At 41.6% G+C, this 23033-nt stretch overlaps 1 protein-coding gene across 2 annotated transcripts in view; it reads right to left on the reverse strand.

The window, feature by feature from the left end:
- Nucleotides 1–23033, reverse strand: part of INPP4B (inositol polyphosphate-4-phosphatase type II B) — a 292155-nt gene that overhangs the window by 93508 nt on the left and 175614 nt on the right. For both annotated transcript variants that reach the window (XM_043545736.1, XM_043545737.1), the window contains 2 exons: nt 9916–10128; nt 3836–3983 (listed from right to left, as the gene is read on the reverse strand). In XM_043545736.1, coding sequence (XP_043401671.1) covers nt 3836–3983; nt 9916–10128 — 361 coding nt within the window. The remainder of the gene's footprint in view (nt 1–3835; nt 3984–9915; nt 10129–23033) is intronic.

Here is a 23033-nt window from a genome sequence, read left to right on the forward strand (position 1 = left end):
AGCAACAAAAGCATTTGGAAATATTCCAGAACAGCCTTTGGAGTTGATCCTGCTGAAATGCATCTTGAAAGGGCTTTCAGTTCATCACCTAAATCACTCGCATCAATATGGCGCATGTCATCACATGTCAACACTGTCTCTAGTGCCCTGCATTGCTGTGTAGGTCTTCTTCAGGTATAGTGAGGAGTTTTGGAATATCATACAACTTCCCAAATATACTGCTGTGTTCCTTGAGCTCCATGAAATGTTCTTCAGCTGACAGTATTGCACAATCTAGCACCTGGTTAAAGAATTCAACTTTGAATTGTTGTTTGGGGTCTCTTATGGGATTATCCTGTGCCTCGTAATAAAAATGTCTTCTTCGGTGACTCTTGTATTCTTGAATGGGTGGGAAAATAGGTTCAGTGTGAAGTTCTTCTGCCAACTTCTGTGCACACTTCAGAACGCTTTAAAATCCCTTAGCTGACCAGTAAGACTGTAGGTATGACTTTGCTTTGTCCAGTTGTTCCATTGCTCCAGATATATCAAGGTCAACACCTTGGAGTCTCTTGCTTACAACATTTATTTCAAACAGTATGTCATGCCACAACATTAAGTCACACAGAAATTTGAAGTTATGTATGTTTGTGGTGATTCCATTTCCCTCTGCCACTGTTCTCCCATGAACAGTTCCTGTCATAGCATTATCCTCCATAATGGCAACTATGGCATCATCTATCTTCCCAATTTGGTGTTTGATAGGCTTTATCGCCTCCACTCAACTTTCCTATCGTGTGGCACTCAGTGGTTTCAGTGTCAGAGAGGATGTTTCCAGATGTTGCTTCAAAACCTGCCATCGATGAGTTGATGCAGAGAAAAATACATAGATGCTTTGAATTACATTAAAAAATTCAGCAGCCTCACTAGAAGCTGATGCTGCATCACTGACCGCCAAGTTCAATGAATGAGACAAAAAAAGCTCTAGGGTTTAACTCTCGGATCCGTGTCTGCACTCCTCTTTTCTTTCCTCTCATGTTGGCACCATTACCGTAGCCCTGACCTCTCATGTCAGCTATTGCAATTCCCGTATCTTCCAGCTTTTTAAGAAGCACATTTGTCATACTAGTTCCTGTAGTATCATCAATGTCAATAAATTCTAGAAAATGGTCTCTGACAGTCACCATTGCAGGGACATTTTCACTAGGTTCTGTTGTTGTTACAAAATGCACCATTAAAGCCATTTGTTCCGTATGGCTGATATCAGGTGTGCAGTCCAGAATAACAGACTTCAGATCTTGCTGACTTCAGATCTGCCACAATCTTCCATTCGACTTTAGTTGCCAGTATCTGTACGATCTCATTTTGAATTGTTTTTCCAAGGTAGTGGCGTGTGTACATTTCTTGGGTGGTGACTCTTCTTAGATGCTCCTGGAGTACAGCATCAAACCCAGCCATCAGCTCCACAATTTTAAGGAAGTTTCCATTGTTTGGCACATACAGCTGATCTGAAGTGCCACACAGTGCTAGGTTTTGGGTAGCAAGCATTCTCACAACGGCAATGAGCCTTTTCAGAACATTTTGCCAGTGAAGAGACTCAGATGCAATCTTCTCTTGATGCTGATCATCTATGGTGGCCTTTAACCTTAGTCTCATCTCAAGCTCTTTCCACCTATGGAATGGTCTCTGGTGATTTGCTGCCTTCTCATGGCATGCCAGATTTCTAGCCAGATTTTTCCAGTCCTTTGTTCCTGTAGAACCCAATGTGGGTGGAACATTAGATTGGAAGAGTTTGCAACAAAAACGGTATGCCGCATTCTGGGGTTTTTGAGTACATAAGCCATGGCCTCTGCACTTTGTCACCATTGGGGATTTCACGCCAGTAATGTGTTGGATAGAAACTTCTATTTTCATTGCCTTTGGGGAACATGAAGTTTTTCACTTGCTGTGGCCCATGCAGTACAAGGAAGTCCCTCAGGCTACTGCTCAAGTAGGTCCACAATCCTGGATCATCTAGACTTAAGGAACTAAACTCAGCAGCAGCAGTTTCTTGCGCCTCGACCACACTCTTCTCTGATCTACACTTTTCTTCAGGAATGTGCATGGTTACATCCATTTGAGATCGAGATATGGATGCTGCAGTAGCTGCCAGGTCACCTGCCCTCTAACTGGGAAGATCAGGCATCTCCTCACCACTCACATCCTCACTGGGGCCGGAAGGCTCACCATGAACATTTGTATCTATGTATCTCAGGAGAGCTCCTTCCTGCTTAGATAGAAAAGCTTCCTTTGCTTTCTTTCTTTCTCTGAATGCTGCCCCAGAAGGGCGTTTTCTTCTTTCACTCATGACTGCTGTTCTGTGCCAGCTATAGTGGCTCTCAACACTCAATTGAAGGGGACAAATAAGCAGGCTGGTAGTAGGGCCTGAGTGAGGGAAGATATCAGTGTCTTAAGGGCCTAACTGGCTCCTACTACTTCAGTTGACTGCCTGTTCTTCTCAAGTGGGTTCAGGGAAGCAGCAAGAAACAGAAAGCTCCCTGAGAAGCTGGTGTTAATCAGTTAATCAGGCTCCTGGGGATGCTAGAGAGGTACAAAGAGGCTCCTCCTCCTCTCTCTCCCTGCAGCTCCTGCTGCTTTCTGTTATTCCCTCTCACCTTTTCTCCTGCCTGCCTGTTGTCTCTTGTGCCCTCCTTTCTCCGGCACAGCACTCCACCATCTCTGTGCATCTAGAGCAGAGAGAATACATGTGCACCAGCAGCAGACACAATTTTCTACACTCTGGGTCCTAGTGGCACCCCTTCAGAGTCTGGCACCTGAGCTGGCCGCCACAGTTCGCCTCATGGTAAGGCCAGCCCTTCCTTCCAGCTGCATTAAAATTAGGGCTACAGCTAAAATCCTAGCATCAGTACACAAATGGAATGGAATAATAGCTTTAACTAATTAAATGACCAAATCTTATAAAATTTCTAATAATTTAAATATCGTTGATCTAAAACCAAGTCATGAAAATGTGGGAAACACACAAAGAAGTAATTACAGGATAAAATAAAACACGGAGCCCAAATCATGCACTCTCCCACTAAATAAAAGGAAGAGTAGATTTTCTAGCAGCTTGCAGCACAGAATTTGGTTCTGCTTCCAAGACCCTTTCCTTCGGTCTTGGAATACCATACACCTTCAAAGAGGCACTTTTACGTTCATTGCACATACACAACACAAGATTCTCATCTCGGATTTATACAGCAGATCTTGACTTTAATATTTCACTCTCTCTGCAAATGAAAACAATTAGAAATCCAGGCATGTAGGAAGAGCAGAATAATGGAGCCAAGAATCACCATGTGGATCTGAGAGAATTTTCTCCACAGCATTTTGTTAAATCATCCTCTACCTAATACCTAGCTCTGCAGAAACTGCTGCATTCACAAAAGAGAAGCAACTTTATCTTTAAAAAAAGATTTGATTTTGGAACCAGCAAAGGATTTACGAGCAAAAGACATTTTGAAAGTGTGCGTTAAAATTTCCTTAAGGGTTAATGTATGCTCTTGAGTCTTTCTCTGAATGGTATTTTCAAGAAAAACCTAAAATAGATTAAATTATGTCAGAGACTTCAAAAGAAAACACTGTTCTTTCAAGGAGGCTTTTATGGAGCACAAAAACTTGAGCAGTGCAAGCAGTTCTTGAGTGCACAACTGAGATGCAATTTGATAAACAGCTTTCTGTCATTCAAGGCCAGGAATGTGCAAAACCATACTATCAACACTTTCATCAGAAACATTATTCACTCTTTCTATCTCATTTTTATTGTGACTTTTTCATTTTATTTACCCAGTCAATCATAAAAAAATAGGTTTCTTACCACTTGTATGAGATACCATGCAAGCTGCAGATGAAGGGTCATTTTCACTTTCCTTAATGCCACTGCTGCTGTCTTCTTTTTCAAGCAGTCTGTCCACCATTGCAATAATGCAGTTTAAACTCTTCCCCACATTGGTCCACACCCTATCCTGAAAAGAGCATCAGTATCACTACACATTATTGAAAGAAGCATAGCGAGAGATGTATTAGTAGACCACTAGCTTCTTAATACTGTCTACAGTAGAATTACTGAAGTGTAAAGACAGATTAAGTGTCTACCAATTATGTAACTTAACATCTTTACACAGCATATCATCATTTCAAGAAAATTTTTTCCACTGTCCGTGTTTCTTTGGTGTAAATAATTGAATTGGGAACTGATTTTTTTAAGGCACTGAAAACAATACATTTGTTATTCACTTCACACTGTCCAAAACCAAGGGCTAAAATCTCCTAAATATGCCCACATTGCATGTGCAGTTGCACGCAAAGTTGTCCACTATAGGTTCAATCCTGTGAGGTTCTGAGCATCCTCGCATCCGATTAACTGACTGCGATGGGAGGTGAGGGTGTTCATTAACTTGCAGGATCGGCTCTTTGTTTGCAACACCATGGTTTGCACGTGCAGCTTTTTACTGCCCATTTACTGAACCCTCCATTTGCTAAAATGAGTCCTATGCTGAATAAGCAAACGTAAAAATGAGAGATGGTACACCAATATTAGCAGCCTGCCTATATGCCACATTCAGCATCTAATGCAATTTCATTTTGTACATCATCTTCCATACAAACTGCAACCCATGACACTTTACAGAGTTAACCAGACATAACAAAAACATAATAGAGGGGGAGTGAAATCAAGAGGTATAAGCACAGATGAAAAGATAAGGTCAAGTCATTTGGAATGAGACAGACTAGAATCACTGTGCTGGAGAGCTACAGGAAGGCTCCTGCAGGTGTCAGGAGCTGCAGAAGAGAAGGCTCTTAGATCCACACTAGTGGGATTGTGTGGAAGGACAGAAAAGAGGCCAGAGCCAGATAAGGAGACAGAAATTGTGAGACAAGTCTAGTGATAGAGCTTGGAATGACTCCATTCACACTTTAAAATTAAAATGAGTCATTTGAACTGAAATAAATGGACAGCTAATGGAATTGTTTGAGGAGAAAAAGGGTGAGTGATGCGATCATTCTTCTATATATGTGTGATGTGGTGCCCAGAAGTGTACTGCATGTTTCTGTGGTGGGAGGCACGAGAAGGGAGTTTTACAAGACAAAGTGAAAGAAGAGGGTAAGCAGGAGGACTTAAGCAGAGACAATGAAAGCAACATCACATATGGGCAATGCTGTGGAGGTGCAGGATGGGAAGATTTAGACATGTGATGTGTGGGAGAAGGAGAATTTAGACTCAAAAACAATACTATGGTTACAGACAAATGTAAACAAATGGAAGCTGGATGGAGATAGAAGAGGCTGGATTTGTGCCAGAACTTCTACTGAGGCAAACGTCTTATTAATCTAATAACAATTCTGCATTGTGTATCACCATACTTTACAGCATATAATTCTGCTGTAGAATGTATCGCACTTTCAGAAGTTGCTACAGTATTTCAGTACTTATGTGTATAGTTCTTAATGGTTGGCAATTCCCTGGTTTTCCAGGGTCTTTTAATGAGACACTTACTATATAACAAAGAATTTGCTAGCCACTTCCAATCTGAACCCATGTTTGCCTTTTTTGCCAAGAGGGCTAAAGGCATTTTGGGCAGTATAAGTAGGAGTATTGCCAGCAGATTGAGGGACATGATCATTCCCCTCTATTCGACATTGGTGAGGCCTCGTCTGGAGTACTTGGGCCCCACACTACAAGAAGGATGTGGAAAAATTGGAAAGAGTCCAGCGAAGGGCAACAAAAATAATTAGGGGGTTGGAACACATGACTTATGAGGAGAGGCTGAGGGAACTGGGATTATGTAGTCTGCAGAAGAGAAGAATGAGGGGGGATTTGATAGCTGCTTTCAATTACCAGAAACGGGGTTCCAAAGAGGATGGATCTAGACTGTTCTCAGTGGTAGAAGATGACAGAATGAAGAGTAATGGTCTCAAGTTGCAGTGGGGGAGGTTTAGGTTGGATATTAGGAAAAACTTTTCACTAGGAGCGTGGTAAAGCACTGGAATGAGTTACCTATGGAGGTTGTGGAATCTCCTTCCTTGAGGTTTTTAAAGTCAGGCTTGACAAAGCCTTGGCTGGGATGATTTAGTTGGGGATTGGTCCTGCTATGAGCAGGGGGTTGGACTAGATGACCTCCCAAGGTCCCTTCCAACCCCGATAACCTATGATTCTATGAAATCTTAACCGATGTCCAATTAATCATAGATTGTATAACACATAGTGGGAAAGTTTACCTAATACTGTAAAATAATCCTGATTTATGTATAAGATTCTAAATTTAGAGATATGCAGAACATGAAGTAGATTTGTGATAAGTGAAGTATAGTACATGTGTTTAGTACTAGTACTGCATGTATTATATAGCATCCATTACATGTACATGAAAGTGGTGGCAGCTAAAAAGGAACACAAACGCTTCACTGAGAGATATGATTTCAAAGGAAACCAATGACACATTTGAATATGAGTTACATATAGGTTAATCAGTCAGTATAATCAGCTGTTAGTGCTTGTAACATAAAATCTGTTAATGTGATAAATCTGTTGTCATTATGATATAATGAGGTTTTATATTAATCATGAACACGTGCAGGTATATATATTTATATTGTTTTTTTACAAAACACACACCTACACTTTATTATTATAATAGCCCAGAGCCATCACCCTGTACCCCCTCCTGAACACCCAACACTGCCCCAGCCTGGAGCCCCCTCCTGCACCCAAACTCCCTCCCAGAGCTTGCACCCTTCGCCCCCTCCTGCACCCCAACCCCCTACCCTAGGCTCAGCCCAGAGCTCCCTTCCACACTCCAAACCCCTCAGCCCCATCCCAGAGCCTGCACCCCCTCCCGAACCGCAACCTCCTGCCCCAGCCCGGTGAAAGTGAGTGAGGGTGAAGGACAGCCAGCGACAGAGAAAGGGGGGGATGAAGTGAGCGGGGTGGGACTTCGGGGAAGGGGTGGGGTAGATCCTGGGTTGCACTTAAATTCAAAAAGTGATCTTGTGTATAAAAAGGTTGGAGACCACTGGGAAATAGGCTATTGAGGGTGGGAGAATATTTCACACAGGAATTACAGTATATTCAAATATTGCACAGCAGTATTAGCATACTGGTTAAAATACTATCAAAAATAAAATGATTATATACAAAATACTGATTACTTTCCACTGTCAACAGTCAATTGCATAATTTTTGGTATATTAATTTCTTTTATAAATATTTTGATATCTAATCTTCTAAAACTGCTGTTTTAACAGGGAAAAAAGTCAGCTTGTTCTAGCCATTGTATTTTTTTATTATTACTATACAAATAGCATTGTAACACCAACCATGTTAACTAGTCAGTCAGAAATGTAGAGCAGAAACACTTCCAAGTGGCAGTCTGCCCACCCACTCTTGCATTATGCATGACATGACATTTTTTTCCCCTCCCTGGAGGGAGGTTCTGGGATAGCAGAAGCAGCTGGCAAGCAGAGAAGGAAGTAACTATCCAGAGGCAATCTGTTAACTATCAGGTTAAATATTTTTCCTTAAGCAGTAATGCTTTGGTACTACCTAAGCATAGTGCTTATAATTACACCAGTATAAATAGCTCAATCAATACTGCTCTCAACCGTCTGGCATTAATGTTTGTATTTGACATCCAAACAGAAAGGTGTATTATAGCACTGCTTCTCAGGGCCCTGATCCTGCAACAGGATCAGCACAGCAAGATCCCTGCTTCACTACAGAACCCCAGTGGATCCACCAATTTGGATCCAGTTGCAGAAACAGAACCTGCATTAAGTTGATTAGAAATGTATACTCAAAAAGGCAAAGAAAAACCTCTTACCAGATATAAATAATCAACAAAGAACAGAAATACAAAAAGCTATTTTTCAAAGGGGTTTAGTTTGTACATTAACTTTTAGCCTAATGGCGTATGCGTCTCAAGGAATATAGGCAGTTTCATAAGTTACTAGAAATCTGCATTTGCATTCTTTTTAAATATAATTTTTTTGTACGACACACAGATTAGTTAAGAATAAGAATAATTCGGTTTCTCAGATATCCTTGCCTACTCAATGTGAAGAACAGAATATCAAAATAGAAAGTTGGAAACTACTCCTTATAAAGAAATTTTTTTTTGCCTTTTTTTAAAGTTGGGCCTAGAACTCATGATTCCAGATGCTCGTAAAAATAAATCATCAGTATTGTAAAAAAAATTAAAAAATTAATCCGTTATTTAAAGTAGCAAGACCTGGGTCAATTTTGTAGGACATCATTATTTTAGATTTCAGACGAACTAAACTTAGAATCCCAGCTGCAAGAAGCTTCTGGTTGCTTTGATATAGTGAAAGAAAAGCAGTATGTATCTTCACCAACACAAAGCTGAAGAATACTGCACATGGCAGAGAGAGTCACAGAAAGCACAATATTCCTTTGAGGTTTAATTGTTTTCTAATTTCCAAACAAATATTCAAAGAAATGTTATTGCATAACTAAATTGCAGATTAGACTAAGCATTTTTTTTTACACTTTCCAAGCACTTGCTCAGAGGTTTCTATTTCCACCATGTTGACAAGAGTTCAGTAATTAAAACTAAGATAATATATGCCATCAGCTTTCCATTAAAACAGAGAATGGAAAGCTAATGAGAGGATAATTTAGGCCCTGATCTCACAAAATACTTAAGCACGTGCTTAACTTTAAGAATGCAAGAAATCCTGTTTACTTTAATGGGAATACTTACATATTTCAAATTTAGCATGTGCTTCAGTGCTTCACTGGGCTGGGGATTTAGACAACTGTTAGGACACTGTAACTCATGTTATAAAGAAATAAAATAAAGCTTCAACAAGCAAATAAAACCAAGGTAGCATCTATGTAACTTCAAATGAATTAAAATGAACGAAGATTCAACTTGTACAAAATTATTAATCTTTTCAATGTCGTCAACATTCATGATTTTATCGCAAGTCTTGCAATATTATTTGTTCTCCTTAAAGCTCCAGCTCCCAGAGTCGTTATTACATGAAAATTTCAGCTTTCATTTAAAATAAAAAGCACAATTTTTGTCTTTTCTTTATCCGAAAAATATTCTTCTTTCCATATTCATGGTATAAGCAGAACTTTAGTTCAGGTATGAAGATACTGTAACTCACACAAGCAAAGATTAATTATTAATTATTGAAAGCAAAGATTAATATGTTGGAGTACTTGCATCCATGATACCACAGCGATGAATCGAAGAAACTGATGGGAAATAGAATGGAGGATGTGGGAGGAAGGTGTTGAGGGAGAAGATCAATCATAAAAGCATCCACTGAAATAATGGATTCACAAAATCTCAGCTGTATAAATTGTACAAATCATTGAAAGATCTGCCAAGAATGTTGATGTTTAAAAACCATGTTTGAGTCTTTTATGGCATTTCAGATATCCTCTAAGAACAGACTCAGAGAAAACAGTTCCCCTTCACTGATCGTTAGTTTATGCATTTTTAAACTGTTTATGTTCACTCTTGGCAAAAATTGCACTTTGATTTCATACTCCTTTTTTGTCTCCTTTATATCTACTTAAATGACAAAAAGGATTGAGGTAAACAAACAGCATGGCTTTTTCCCATCTGGTCATGAAGATGTTCGCGTCCAACATTGTTATATGCACAAACTAAGCAGTCACAAACAAGCAAATTATTCATCAGAAAATTCTTTCAAGTTACTTTTGACTTCATTAAAAAAGTATTCTTGGCATTCAAATGAATCAAAAAAATTGAATCTATGCATCTGTAAAATACAGTTGTATTTAAAGTTTTTAAATTCTCTTTTTCTAACAAGAGGAGACATGGAGATTAAGACTTGTGTTTGTCTACACTTAGCTGTGGATTTTTTGACAGAGTTTCAAGCAAGAACTTTGAGGCTACTTACCCACTCTTCTTCATCATATTCTGAATGGTGAGGTATAGAGTTCTGCCGTTTGATCTGAGATGGATGGTTCTGACCCTGTGGATCACCACATTCTTCCATACTGGTTCTGGGCACAGTTGGCTTCTTGAGGACACAACCTGGACGGGCTGTGTATAGAGCTAAAAGGGCACTTCTGACCAGCTGATCCTTGAAGGCATGCACAAATAACTCTGTCTAGAAAGAAATTAATGGGTGGTTAGACCTAAGTGTATAATGGTATAATGTATATGTAATTATTAAAATACATATTTTTGTTTAAGTAGAGTGAAAATTAATTGCTAAACAGTCCGAGACACAGAAAGGAACTTATGCCAAACATTGGGGAACAATGTCAAGTTCTGGAACATTGCCAGTCTCTGAAATTCCACTCTTCTAAAAGTTAATGCAAAGGTACAGTATCTGTTATAAAGACCATCTGTCTATACAGTCCTGTTTTATTGTAGTTCCAAATCCTCTCTGTAGAGACAGGTTTCTATGGAGATAACTGAACAGTATCAATCTGCTGCTCTTTTTAAGTATGACCCAACAAATGTCAAAAGAAAATATGATTAATTTCAGAATTTTCTTTCCAAAAAAGAAAAATAAATAAATAAATACAAGTAGAGTATAGCACAAGGAAGGCAATGCTTACAAGTGGGATTGAAGTATATGCACAAAGCATGAGCTTAGATAAGTGCTGGAATAAGTCATAGGCACTATAGGCTCATGCCTAGGGACCCAGCTTTTGGAGTTAGTTGTGCGATGGTGTCAGAATCTCAGCTTTCTTTAAAAAAAAAAAAAAAGCCTATCCCTTATTGTTGCAAAGACAAGTCTGAAAATGTGACTCAAGCATAACCAATGACGTGACATCTGCAGAGAAACCAGAACAATAGCTTTAGAATTACATAATGTCCATTCACCTAAGTGGGGTGTTAACTCAAATCCACAGCTCTGGAAGTCTTTCCCAATACTATCCCACCAGAAGACTCTGAGATGCAGGAGGATATGAGAGCAACAGGCCTGGCCTACTCACCCAAGCAGATATACTCCAGTTGCTGGCAGTACTGAGAGGCCTGCTGCCTGCCTTTTTGGGGAGAAGAGGGACCTTGACGCTCCTGAGGAAAAAGAGCCCTGGATGCCATTCCTAGAGTGATAACTGTGACTCAGAGGCCCATTTGTTGTTGACTACTCTGTGACAGAGGCTCATCAGGCCTAACATACTCACTACATCCAACACACTGTCGTCATAATCTGTATCTAAAAGGTGTCATTAAAATATCATTGGAAAACTAACAACTCACTAGTTATTATTATTCTTGCATTATGTAGGTAGAGGGTGTGTACAAAGTGTTACAAATATGTGCTAGAATTATGTTCTTAAAATGTGTTTGGCAAGCAGCGTAAAAGTCCATTCTGCCCTAAACAAAGGACTGCTCATTTGGTTGTCTGGCAGAGACAATGAAGGTCTGTTTACATATAAGATAAACAAATTGGTGGTGGTGGTGGTTGGGGGGAGACAGTATGGTGTCTATACCCCAACAACAGAGAGAAACCATTTGGCCTATAAAGTGCGGGGTCTGAACCTCAAATGATAAGTAACTGAATCAACTGATTGTATACAATATTATTGTATAGCAAATGTGTATTGAGTAAGGTCCTTTCTGTAAGCTAATGATCCACTGGTGATTAATATCATTGTAAAATCTATGTATTAACACTATATGAGGAAATATGGATAGTGCATGATATTATGCTTTAGAGTCTGTGACAAACACAGGGAGAAACAGGTTTTCCTCAGACAGAAGGGAAGGGACCTATCAACTTGTCTCCAATGAAATTAAACAAGGTGTGATCAAAAGCAAGGGAAGCCCCATTTACATATGAATCAGCGGGGGGATAGGAAGTCCACAAGAAGAGAAGAACAGCATGAGATCATCCTGAGTCTGAGGACAAAACAGTGAATTTGGGAAGCTAATATAAGGAGAGAAAAGAAGCCATTTTGGCATCCATCACTGGACAGACAGAAGAGGTCAGAGCTCTTGCAAGCTGAGAAAGATGGGTCTGTCATCTCAGTGGGTTGAAGTCTCTGGGAACAAAAGATTGGTAAGAAATTTTTTAAGTCTTAGCCATTACAAAGCATATTTTTACTTTTGTTTGTAACCCTTTCTAACTTCATTTCTTTTACTTGGTATCACTTAATCTATGTACTTTTGTTAATAAGCTTGTTTTACTTTTACAATAAACCAACTTAGTGCTGGGCTTGAAGGGAAGGGTGTGTTTACCCCAGTTAAGTTAATAAGCTGTAAAGGACCAAACAAACCTTATTATTTCTCTGAAATGTTCCAGAAGAGGGCTGGACACTTGAGGGCAGATGGATTTCGGGAAATTCAGGACTGGGAGGTGTTGGAGTCACCCCTGCATACACTAACTGTTGATAGTGAATAGAGGGGGGCTGTTCTTTTGTAGGCAGACTGCTGGGGTCTGAGCAGAGCGCTGAACCAGGGCTGCACAGCACACAGTCACTCAGGATACTTCATGCTTGCCTGCTGGCTGTTGGTATCCAGGCTGTGAGCCACAGCAGCAGAGCAGTTAAAACACCCAGGGTTACAGGGCAGGTGGTGACACAACCCCTTACTTGTTCTGGATCGCATCCCAGAACATGACAGTAACACTGCCCCATCCTGCTGCCACTGAATATGGGACGTGAGTAAGCCTTCTCCCCACCACCATGTCAAAGGGGTGGGGGGGGGGGGATGAAGCTACAGTGAGGAAGCAGGGCTCAAGGAGTGGAGCTATGGGGTGCCTTATGTTATGGTACTGCTTTGCCTTAAATCTAGCCCTGAAATATATTATCCTGTTAAGCTTTCTGTTAGGAATGTCATGGAAGGCCATAATTTTCTACAAACTATGCCAATACGTAGAATGAAATACATCTCTGACTTGCACGATTTATACAGAACCATCCAGTTTCTGTTCAATTCTTGCTCAGCTAAAGCTCCAATTGTCTTAGGTTGGAGTAATGTCAAACAAGGTCTGAATCAGAAATGAACAACAAGAAATAATGAATTAATAATGACTTCAGCATTTGGCCCAAAGCTTCTATAGCCACTGCATGGAATTTCAGGGTGCAAATATGGGGGGTAGATCTTCTATTTCCCCGCTCCATGCATGGAGGAGTTTTCTGCACATAGGCCTCTTCCCTTTCATGCAGAGGAGTGACTCAGCTATTTTTCAGCACTGTCTTCCCAACATCTGAACATACTGGAACATTCTCTGCATGGTTCATGAGCTATGCTGGGAGAAGGGTGGAGATAGAGCAGACCAAATGTAGTAAAACAACTCTTTTCCTCTCTGGTACCCCAGCCTTTAGTAGAAAAGATGATACATCTAACACAGGGGTGGGCAAACTTCTTGGCCTGAGGGCCGCATCTGGGTATGGAAATTGTATGGTGGGCCATGAATACCCAGTGGGGGAGGGGGATTCTATGGGGTGTAGCATGTGGGGGGCTCTACAGGGGCAGTACCAGGGACTCCTAGGAGCCCTGCTGGCAGTGACACCTAGGTGGCCATATCAGGCACTGCCACGGGCGAAGGCACCCTATCTGGGACAGGTTCAGCCCCTGGGTGGTTTCAAGGCTTTTGAGGGTGGGGCAATAGGACACTGGGAGGGGATTGAGCGTACTGCCATGGGGGCGGGCGGGGGGGGGGAGGGGGCTGCCACGGAGGGGCAGGGTTCTGATCCCGGAAACAGCACGGTGAAGTCATGCCTGTGCAGTGTGGCTCTGCATGCCGGAAGATGGTGCTCATCAAGGGAATTGTGAGTCAGGGGCTGGTGAGCGCCAGGCGGACAGAGCAGAGCAAGCTCCTGACCCTGCTCACTGTGGGAGCTCGAGGACCGGATAAAAATGTCTGATGGGCTGGAAGTGGCCCACGGGCTGTAGTTTGTCCACCCCTGATCTAATACCTTTTCCATATAGGAGCCTATATCATCTTTTTCCTTGGAATATCAAGATCTACTAGGGCCAGAGCCAGTGCAGTGGCACAAAGTCTTTTCACACAGAGGGGCTTGGCCTCCCGTGGATCCTGAGAGATCGGCTAATTTGAGGGAGGGCCCCCCGTACTTTTCCATGAGAAACAGAGTCATGCAGGGAAAAGCATCCCTGTCCAAAAGCCACCTCATGATTTATAACACCCAAGGTGTTGATCTGGCTCCTGCAAAATACTCTGTAAATAAGTGTCTTGTTTTAACATTGTTTCCTAGTAAGATAGTCAATAACCTTCCCACTAAAAACAGTGGTGTATGCTGCAGGTTATGTTATCCATGGTAAAGTTCCTCCTTAATACATATGGCCTTTACTGTCTGATTGGAATGCTGTAAACTGTCACTTTCAAAGTCATCCTCAGGTCACAACCAGGTAGCTGGCCCCGATGATTAAAGGTTTGTTAGCTATGAGAACTGTACATATAGCATGGAGGAGGGTAATTAAATGGTCCATTCCTTTCTCTTTCATTGCTATGGGAGATCATGACTATATAAAAGCAGCATGACTATTAATCTCCGGTATGGTGTTTTTTCTCAAGTGTGATATGTACATCTCACAAGGAGATGGGCTCCAAGGAAGCTAATATAAAATAGCATTGGACCTGCTCTACTGTACTTTTAAGAAGCAGCTGTGACCCTCATATTCAAAAACCATTAAAATACAGACATACAGAGGGGAGCTTACACCAAGTTCCCCTTGTGACAGTGTGCAGATAGCCCATGGAGCTAGGCTTTGCTGAAAGGAGGACGTGAAACCCCCGTACATCTCAATTCCTAAACCATCCTCAGTGTAACCAAAATACAACACATTCTTGTGCCTGGGACCCACAGGATTTGCTCCTTATCATTGCTCCTTGTCTCATCCTAGGTTTGTCTCACCACGTTCTAGAACTTTGCAGTAACTCAAATAGCCTCCAGCAACTCTCTCTTCCCTCCAGAAAAGTATGTTCCATACCAGTGAAGTCCATTCCAAGTCTCCATATTCAAGTGTGAAATAAATATGTTAATTTAGAACAATGTCAGGCCTCTTAAAAATACAATACAACATAATTCAGCTAATTGGCTGACCACAGCGTATAAAAAGGTTTACGTAATGGGAGCTACATGGGCATATTATATTTAAGGTAGAAGAGAAGGTTATCTGATCCACTGACATATGTCCAGTAAAATCTGACTTACGGGATTGTCAAACTTTTCAATGGATATATGGATTTTTTGTTATAAAAGGCTGAAGAATCCTCAACTATGTTGCCCATAATATGAAACTTTTTTTATCTGAATGAGTTGAGTAAAAGTAATTTCAGTAATTCAAGGCTTCGAATAAGCAGGATATTTTTCAATGCAACTGACACGTCACGTGGATCAGGACCTCAATTACTAGATGTTTTGTTTTTGGATAATCTAAGTTTGGAAAAATGAAGATTGATTAAACTTCATATATATAGATAAACCCCAAGAGCTGTTTCCCAGATACAATGCAGATGATTTAAATGCATGATCACTGCTAATTGCCAAATTTCTCTGGTGCTGTAGGCTGTTCCTGTGTTCTTACTTATGCCCTGATTGAAAGCACACTGAAGTCATTGGAAAGCCTCCTACTGGACATGTCTACATCACAAACTTTGGTCGACGCAAGTTACATTGGCAAAAAGCTGTTGCAATTAGTATATCACTCATGAGCGTTCATGCTTGGCTCCATTTGTAAGCATTGCTCGTACTCACCAGGAGCATTTGTATTGATGCACAGTGCAGTATACCATGGATAGGTAACCCAGTGTGCAACCAGCTACAGTCCAGAACACTGTCTTTTGAGATGTTTTGGCAATGCATGATGGGGTCGAAATGAGTCATGCAGGGGTGACTGGAAGCAAGGCGTCAACTTTTCAGTGTACAACTGTCTCCATCCTATAATGTCATCTATATCCCATAATTATCACACCTTTTTCAAAATCCCACAAACCTGCATGGCCCTCCTCACTGTTTGCCATCTCTGGCAGAAGCTTGGAGCCTGCACAGCTCTCCACTACTGCCATAAGCATTGCAAGCACAGGATGCATGATCCTCTGGTATTTGCAGATCTGCAAGAACTGAATCAGTGGGGAACATGACGATTTTTTGGAGGACAGATTGCTGCGGGTCATAGTGAGAACCAGTTGAAGGTTGTTGGTGTGTTCGTGGAGCTGGAGCATGTGAAGTGCCACTTCTGGGCCAGAGAAACAAGTACCGACTAGTAGGATCACATCGTAATGCAGGCTTAGGATGATGAGCAGAACTTTCAGATGTACAAGGCCCCATTCTGTGTGCTGAGCTTGCCCCAGCCCTCCAGCACAGAGATACCAAAATGAGAGCTGTACTGACAGTGAAGAAGCAATTGTCGATTGCACCACGGAAACTTGCAACGCCAGATTGCTTCCCGTCAGTGGGAAATCACTTTAGAGTTGGAAAATGCACCGTGGGGACTGGTGTCATGCAAGTGTGCAGGACCATTAATCGCCTCCTGTTAGGCAGGACTGTAACTCTTGGCAGTGTGCAGAACATAATGGATGGATTTGCAGCAATGAGATTCCTGAACTGCAGTGGAGCAATAGGCGGCACACATATCCCTATTTTGCCACCAGATCACCTTGCCCCAGAGTACCTCAACTGAAAGGCTACTTTTCTATCATTATGCAAGCATTGGTGGATCACCGGGAATGTTTCACTGACATCAAAGTGGGCTGATCCCGGAAGGCGCATGACACTCACATCTTAAGAATGCAGGACTTTTCAGAAAGCTGCAACCAGGGACTTTCTTTCCTGACTAGCAGATTACCATTGGGAATGTTGAAATGCCAATAGTGATCCTGGGAGACTCAGTCTACCCCTTGCTCATGAAACCATACACTGGCCACCTTGATAGCACCAGGCAGATTCAGCTACCGGCTCAGCAGATGAATGTGGTTTTGGTAGATTGAAGGGACACTGGTCGTGTTTACTCACAAGATTGGATCTCAGTGAGAAAAATATCCCAATGATTATAGCTGCCTGCTGTGTCCTGCATAATATCTGTGAAATATGTCCAGATGCATCTCCCTCTCCTTTTCCTGATGGGACTTTCTCCTCTTCACTCTTTCCTTCTCCAGGCTGTCTGCAATGATCACCCTCCAGGCCCTGTTCTCACAGTCTGATGCAGCACTGACTTGCAGGGTCTAATTGAAAATGTCATCCTGAGTCCTCTTCCTTCTCTTCCTTATCTGGCTCAGGCGTTCTACAGGTCTGGCGGGGGAATCCCTCAGGGCTGCCATAGCAGCAGCTGCAAATAAAACACACAGAGATGTCATAGTCAGGACAGTCACAATGGAAAGTGAAACTTAAGATTCAGAACTCCCCACCCTTGCTCCCCTAAAGTTTTAAAACAAGACCAGCTCATTGGCACGTCTGCTTGGAAGTGCCTGTGCATGGTGCCACTCACAGCACCAGCCATGGTGAGTATGGCCCACCAGGGTGAGGGAAATGAGGAAGGAATTGCTCATTTGCATGTAACTATGAGTATATGGCAATGGCACTGGATACCGGCATCATTTTCCACAGGTGCTGGTGATTTTAGCTGATATATCACTCCTGAGGGTAACAAATGCACAAAGAGCACAGCTGCTGCTGGTGTCCTGAAGCCGCCCGGACCCCTGTGCTCCTAGCCTGCGTACTGCAATGGTGCCTTCCAAAGTTGTTGCTAACTAGTGTGGGAAAGTGCCCTACCGCCATCCCTAGAAACCTCCAGGAGAGGATTGCAGAGTACCTCCACGAAAGTTTCATCGATATCTCTCAGAAGGATTCAAGGGACATCCCTGTGTACACAAACTAAGTGCTCTGCATGCCCTCCCATCCCGCCACCTTACTCTCCAGTGGAATAAAAAGTAGATAACTCTACCTCTCTTTGTTATACTACCTCTTCTAGTACCAGTAAATTAATGAAAAGGCAATCACTGAGTCCTGCTAAGTTGGGGAACCCACCACTCTAATAGGAAATACATTTACACACTTACCCAAGGATCCGTCCCCCAGCATCAGGCTTGTCGGTGTTCGACTGCCAGGACTGACTGGACTTTGGTGGTCTCACACAGGTCCTGGCCCATGGCATAGCTGGAATCCACCAGTCGCATGTCCCCCATCCTCCTTGTCCTTGGTATTTATGACAGGGGCCTGTGGTTTGGGCTTCTTGCTGATATTGACAGTGGTCTGCAGGGTGGTGGTGGGGTCTCTGCCAAGTATGGCATGCAGCTCTTTGTAAAAGTGGCAGGTCTGCAGCTAGGCAGCAGATTGACTGTTGATTTCTCTGGTCTTCTGGTATGTCTGCTGCAGTTACTTTGCTTTCACACAGCAGTGCTGCCTCTCCCTATCATACCCCTTCTTCTGTATCCACTGTGCACTCTGCTTGTAGATGTCTGTATTGCTGTGGCCGGTCCATAGCCGTGCTTGCACAGCCTCTCTTCCCACAGGCCCAAGAGAGCCAATATCTCCTTTCCACTTCAAGTTGGAGCGCATCTGGAGTGTGTAGCTGGCATGGCCAGCTGGGCAGTTGCACACAACAATAGAGAGCTGCCAGGTGTACTTTCCAATCAGGAAAAGGGTTTTACAGCTATTTGCTGACAGCAGAGGACTGTGGAGATTCAGGACTCCTGGGTTCAATTCCAGGTTCTGGAGGGGAGTGTGCTCTACTCTCACGATTTTATCATAAAACTTGAAATATGTGGTGTTTTTCTTAAAGCCCCTGCTGCTGGCATTAGGAACTTTTGAACCCTCATGGTTACAGAGAAACAGCTTGAAAACATAAAGCAAATGCACCCTAAAGGCTCAGAAACCAGAAGATAAATAAAAAGAACCCCAAATCTATTGTTAATTATTAATTATTATTATTTAAAAAAACTCAAGATTTTTATGCCAATCATGATTTTTCAGGTGTAACTCATGGTTGTGGGATTTTTTGTTTTTGTTTGCTTAGTTGGTTTTTTTTAACATTTGGGGTTGGCAATGCTGCTTCTGGCATTTGAGTCAGGCCTATTCCTCCTTCTCTTCCTTGCTGCCTGGACTCAAGCAGCGGGAGGGTATTGAAGACACAGGAGAGAGAAATTGTCCCTGTTCTCAGTGACTGCATCTGGTACAAGTGCAGAGAAAGTCCCACTCAGCCCCTGCAGCCACGGTATGGAGCGTGTTCAGTCCAGAGAGAATCTTTGGAAAATATTGTTGCCAAAGTCTAACAAAGTTTTACTGAGCATGCGTAAACTGAGATTATTCAGAGTTTCTAACCTGGGAAAATTTGGGCAGTATTTGACAGGGATGATGAATGGTACATCCCTGACACCAGGGCAACCCATCCCACGCCAAATTTAAGGACCCTGCCTGTAGCATTGAGGTTCTAGAACTTCTCTACTAAACTGCTGTAATAATTTTTAACACAGTCACAACAATGTATTTTTCCCAAATCTCCATCTCTGAATGGCTGAATCATTTTCGCTGAAGCTTTCTCAAAAAATTCAGCCTGAGGAGGACCCCTGGCATGGAAAATTTCAGCCCAGTTAAAACTTGGGAAAGTTATGAGTAACTGAAAAACAGGGTCTTGTAATGGAAAGTTTTGAACAACCTTAATTATAGGCAGCACTCTGCCTATAATATATATTTGGCTACCTATCCAGAAATCTGTAGTCCAGCAGACAGAGCACTGGATTAGCACTTCCCCTGGCCTGCTGGGTGACCTTGTGCAAGTCACTTTACCTCTCTGTGCCTCATTTTCCCAATTGGGAAAATTATATCTCCTTTGTATAGTGCTTTGAGGTCTACTGCTGAAAAGTACTACATAGGATCTAGGCATTATTATTAAATTGTTTAATTGAGGTGTAAATGTTTTTACAAAAAATAAACTGAAGAAACAAACTGGCATGGAAATGAGATGAGAGGTTCCATTTTTCCTCATAGAGGCTCAAAACTGCTTCTGTAATTAAACTTTGTTCAAGGGTTCCATTGGATTAACTACAGCAATGGTCCACTCAGAACATTTTCTTATGTGCAGCTAAAGTCACAGAACATCACTATTTATAAATTTGTGCTAATCCCTGCAAGACCAGTATGCACAAAGAAATGCAAACTTTGCAAATGCTTTTAGATACCAGACTAATGAATAATTCTGAGGCACAAAGAAAAATAGGCATAGCTGGAAAATACATTCAGCAAGCTCCAAGCAAGCTGCAAATGCTGATATATTTGTGGACAGACAAGGGCTTCTTTAATTAACACAAATGTTAATGAATGAATGCAAATAAAAAAAATATCAAAGAATCACTGCAGCAAATTGTGAATGATGTATGAATGGTAAAACCCTTCCCAATGCACAGAGAGAAAAAACAAACAGCACTCTGCAATCACTGCTGTGATGGGCTTTTTGCTGTAATTTTTGCCCGAGATGCACCCAATAAAGCTCTCTATGCCTAAAACAAAACCCAAATAAAAAGATTTACTTGCATTTATTGCAATATTTTCCCCATATTATTTTCCTTTTTCTCTGTCTCAGATACACTTATTTCTAGCTTTCTGCTAGCTAACATCTTTTAAAACATCATTTCTATATACACAGACTCACCCCAAGGTTTAAAGTGGACAGGGTCCTGCAGGGTTGTAATCCCAGTCCACCCAGAATGACCTCTGAGGTGGGCTGGCTGGTGGTAAAAGGGGTTATGACAGAACTGAGTCTGAAGCAGAGCTCTCTGACTGCTAAAAAGGGAGCATAGTGTCAACCTTCCTCATCCCAGGCTATTTTTACATTTTATGCTCTTTTCGAGACACGATGCTAATAGAAATAATGTCATATATGGGATGTATGGAGGTACATGCACCGGGAATGGGTTTCAGGTTAGAAATAAGTTGTATGGATTTCTTTTGGTTTGTCTTCCAATTTTAACTTTTAGGCATAGTAATACCACTATTTGCCACTCGAGGATCAGCACCACACCACTCCTAACTCCATGTCTATCTCCAGCTAGCCTTTAAGCAGGCTGATTAAGTTGTTAAATTAGACAATATCAGTCTGGATATCCACTCTGCTTCTGCTGCCTAGTATTAAAACCAATTTTTCTGCCACCCTCAAATGAAGCACTAATATTACATATTTTAATTAATGGCTCAAGCAGTGAACTTTTGTTACAAAATAAAGCAATCCCACTATTGGGCAGATCCCTGAACTCTGACCTATTCAAAAGAATTTCAAATTAGAAATAATTTAAATAATTTATGTAAAAGTGTATTAAAATATGCATTTGGTACACATGAAATTAAGGGACTAGTAGCATTTGCTAGAATAAAGAAAAGTACAGATTCATTATAAATGTTTCACCATGAAACTCTGTCAATGCACCTCAAACATGACAAGAAACATTCTCTTCGTTCTTGGTCGCAGTGCTGCCAACTGTATGGAAAGTTGCTAGGATGCTATAGTGACACTTGGGTTAGAGTATTAGCTTTTCAGTTCTGGGAACCTGAGTTCATACGCTAACTAGTGGTTTAATCCTAGTCCTTAAAGTCCATACACACAACTAACCCACCACCTAATCTATCTTTTATGAAGTTTCTAAAATATCCTGGGTGTGACCCAAGAACCCCATAGTGCCAACAGCAATGGAGGTCAAGCAATATCTTGATTCTGTTACGTACATTGTGGTTCACCAAAGAATGTCATATGAGGTCTTAATGGAAAACCAGGGGTCACAATGGTCATCAATATCTTTGTGAAAGGTATGTATAGGTATTATGTAAGCAGTCATGTATATATACTGACATTATTTTTTTAAAGTCTGTATCAAGATATTAGTCACTAGCAGAGGTGAGGAACGGGTTTTCTTCCAGACAGGAGATAAGAAATGTACAGCTCTCTGCTGGAATGTAAATTAAGCATTGTATGCACAGTGGATGCCCATTTACATATGAAGTCAGATGTTAAAGATGTGACATCAACAAGAAAGCAGTAGACACACAAAAAAAAAACAACAAGCCACAGGTGGTTATCCTGTCCCTGAGGACAGACCGTGAACTTTGGAGATATATGTAGGCAGGGAAACAGACACCTCTTCATCCTGTACCTACAAAATAAATGGACAGCCCGCTTACATTCATCAGAAGGGGATCTCAGCCAACCTTGGCTGAAAATGCTCTAAAAGACTTTGGGTGAGATAAAGCTTCTTTAGACAGGAGGTTAACCTGTTAGCTAAATTTAGTCTCTAGAAAGTGTGTTATAATTTTGTTTTATATGTAACCATTTGTTTCTAATATCCTTACTCATGATTGCTTGAATCTTTGATAATAACTTATTGTTTTCATTATAAACATACCTCAGTGTTGTGATATTAAACCAAAGTGCTGATCCTGAACTGAATCTCACAAGCTGGTGTGTTTTGTTCCTTTCAGAACAGCAGGCCTACTAGTTCTATGAGGAGCCAGTGTCAGTGGCTGAATAACCAAGAGAAATGCTTCAAAGGGACTGAGGGACTGGGGTGCACCTACTGTTAAACTTCAATGCAAAGTATGTGCTGGCACACCCCAGAGCAAAGGGCTTGAGTGACTGACAGGCTGGTGGTATTCAGGAGCTGCCACCCAGCCAAACACAATCAAGATTCCCTCATACTAGAGGTTGCGGTTACAAGGTGACTCTCAGCCCTGGATACCCAGAGAACCATCACACTGGGTTGTCTTTTCTGAAGGGATTTTCTTCCCAGCTCCTAAAATAGGGTGCCCTCCCAGTGCAACATTATTTATACAACTGTCCTCGGCTTCATTTCCCAGGGCTTCTCAATAAGGCAAAGAATTACAGGAGGTAGGAGGAAGAAGAGAGAACCTGGTTAGGACTGCAACTGTAGTTCCTAAGTAGTAAGGTGCTGAAATCTGCATCACAAAGTTCTTTTTATATTTTATCCCAGTACAACTTTCCTCCCCCTTCTTTGAATACTCCCATATCACAGCAGCTCTGCTCTTGCCAGGGGATCTTGACATGGCTCCCTCCAGAGTCCCATCAATATTATTGCTGAATAGTCATCAGTAA

The sequence above is a fragment of the Chelonia mydas genome, chromosome 4 (assembly GCF_015237465.2).
Source record: "Chelonia mydas isolate rCheMyd1 chromosome 4, rCheMyd1.pri.v2, whole genome shotgun sequence".
NCBI classification, from domain to species: Eukaryota; Metazoa; Chordata; order Testudines; family Cheloniidae; genus Chelonia; species Chelonia mydas.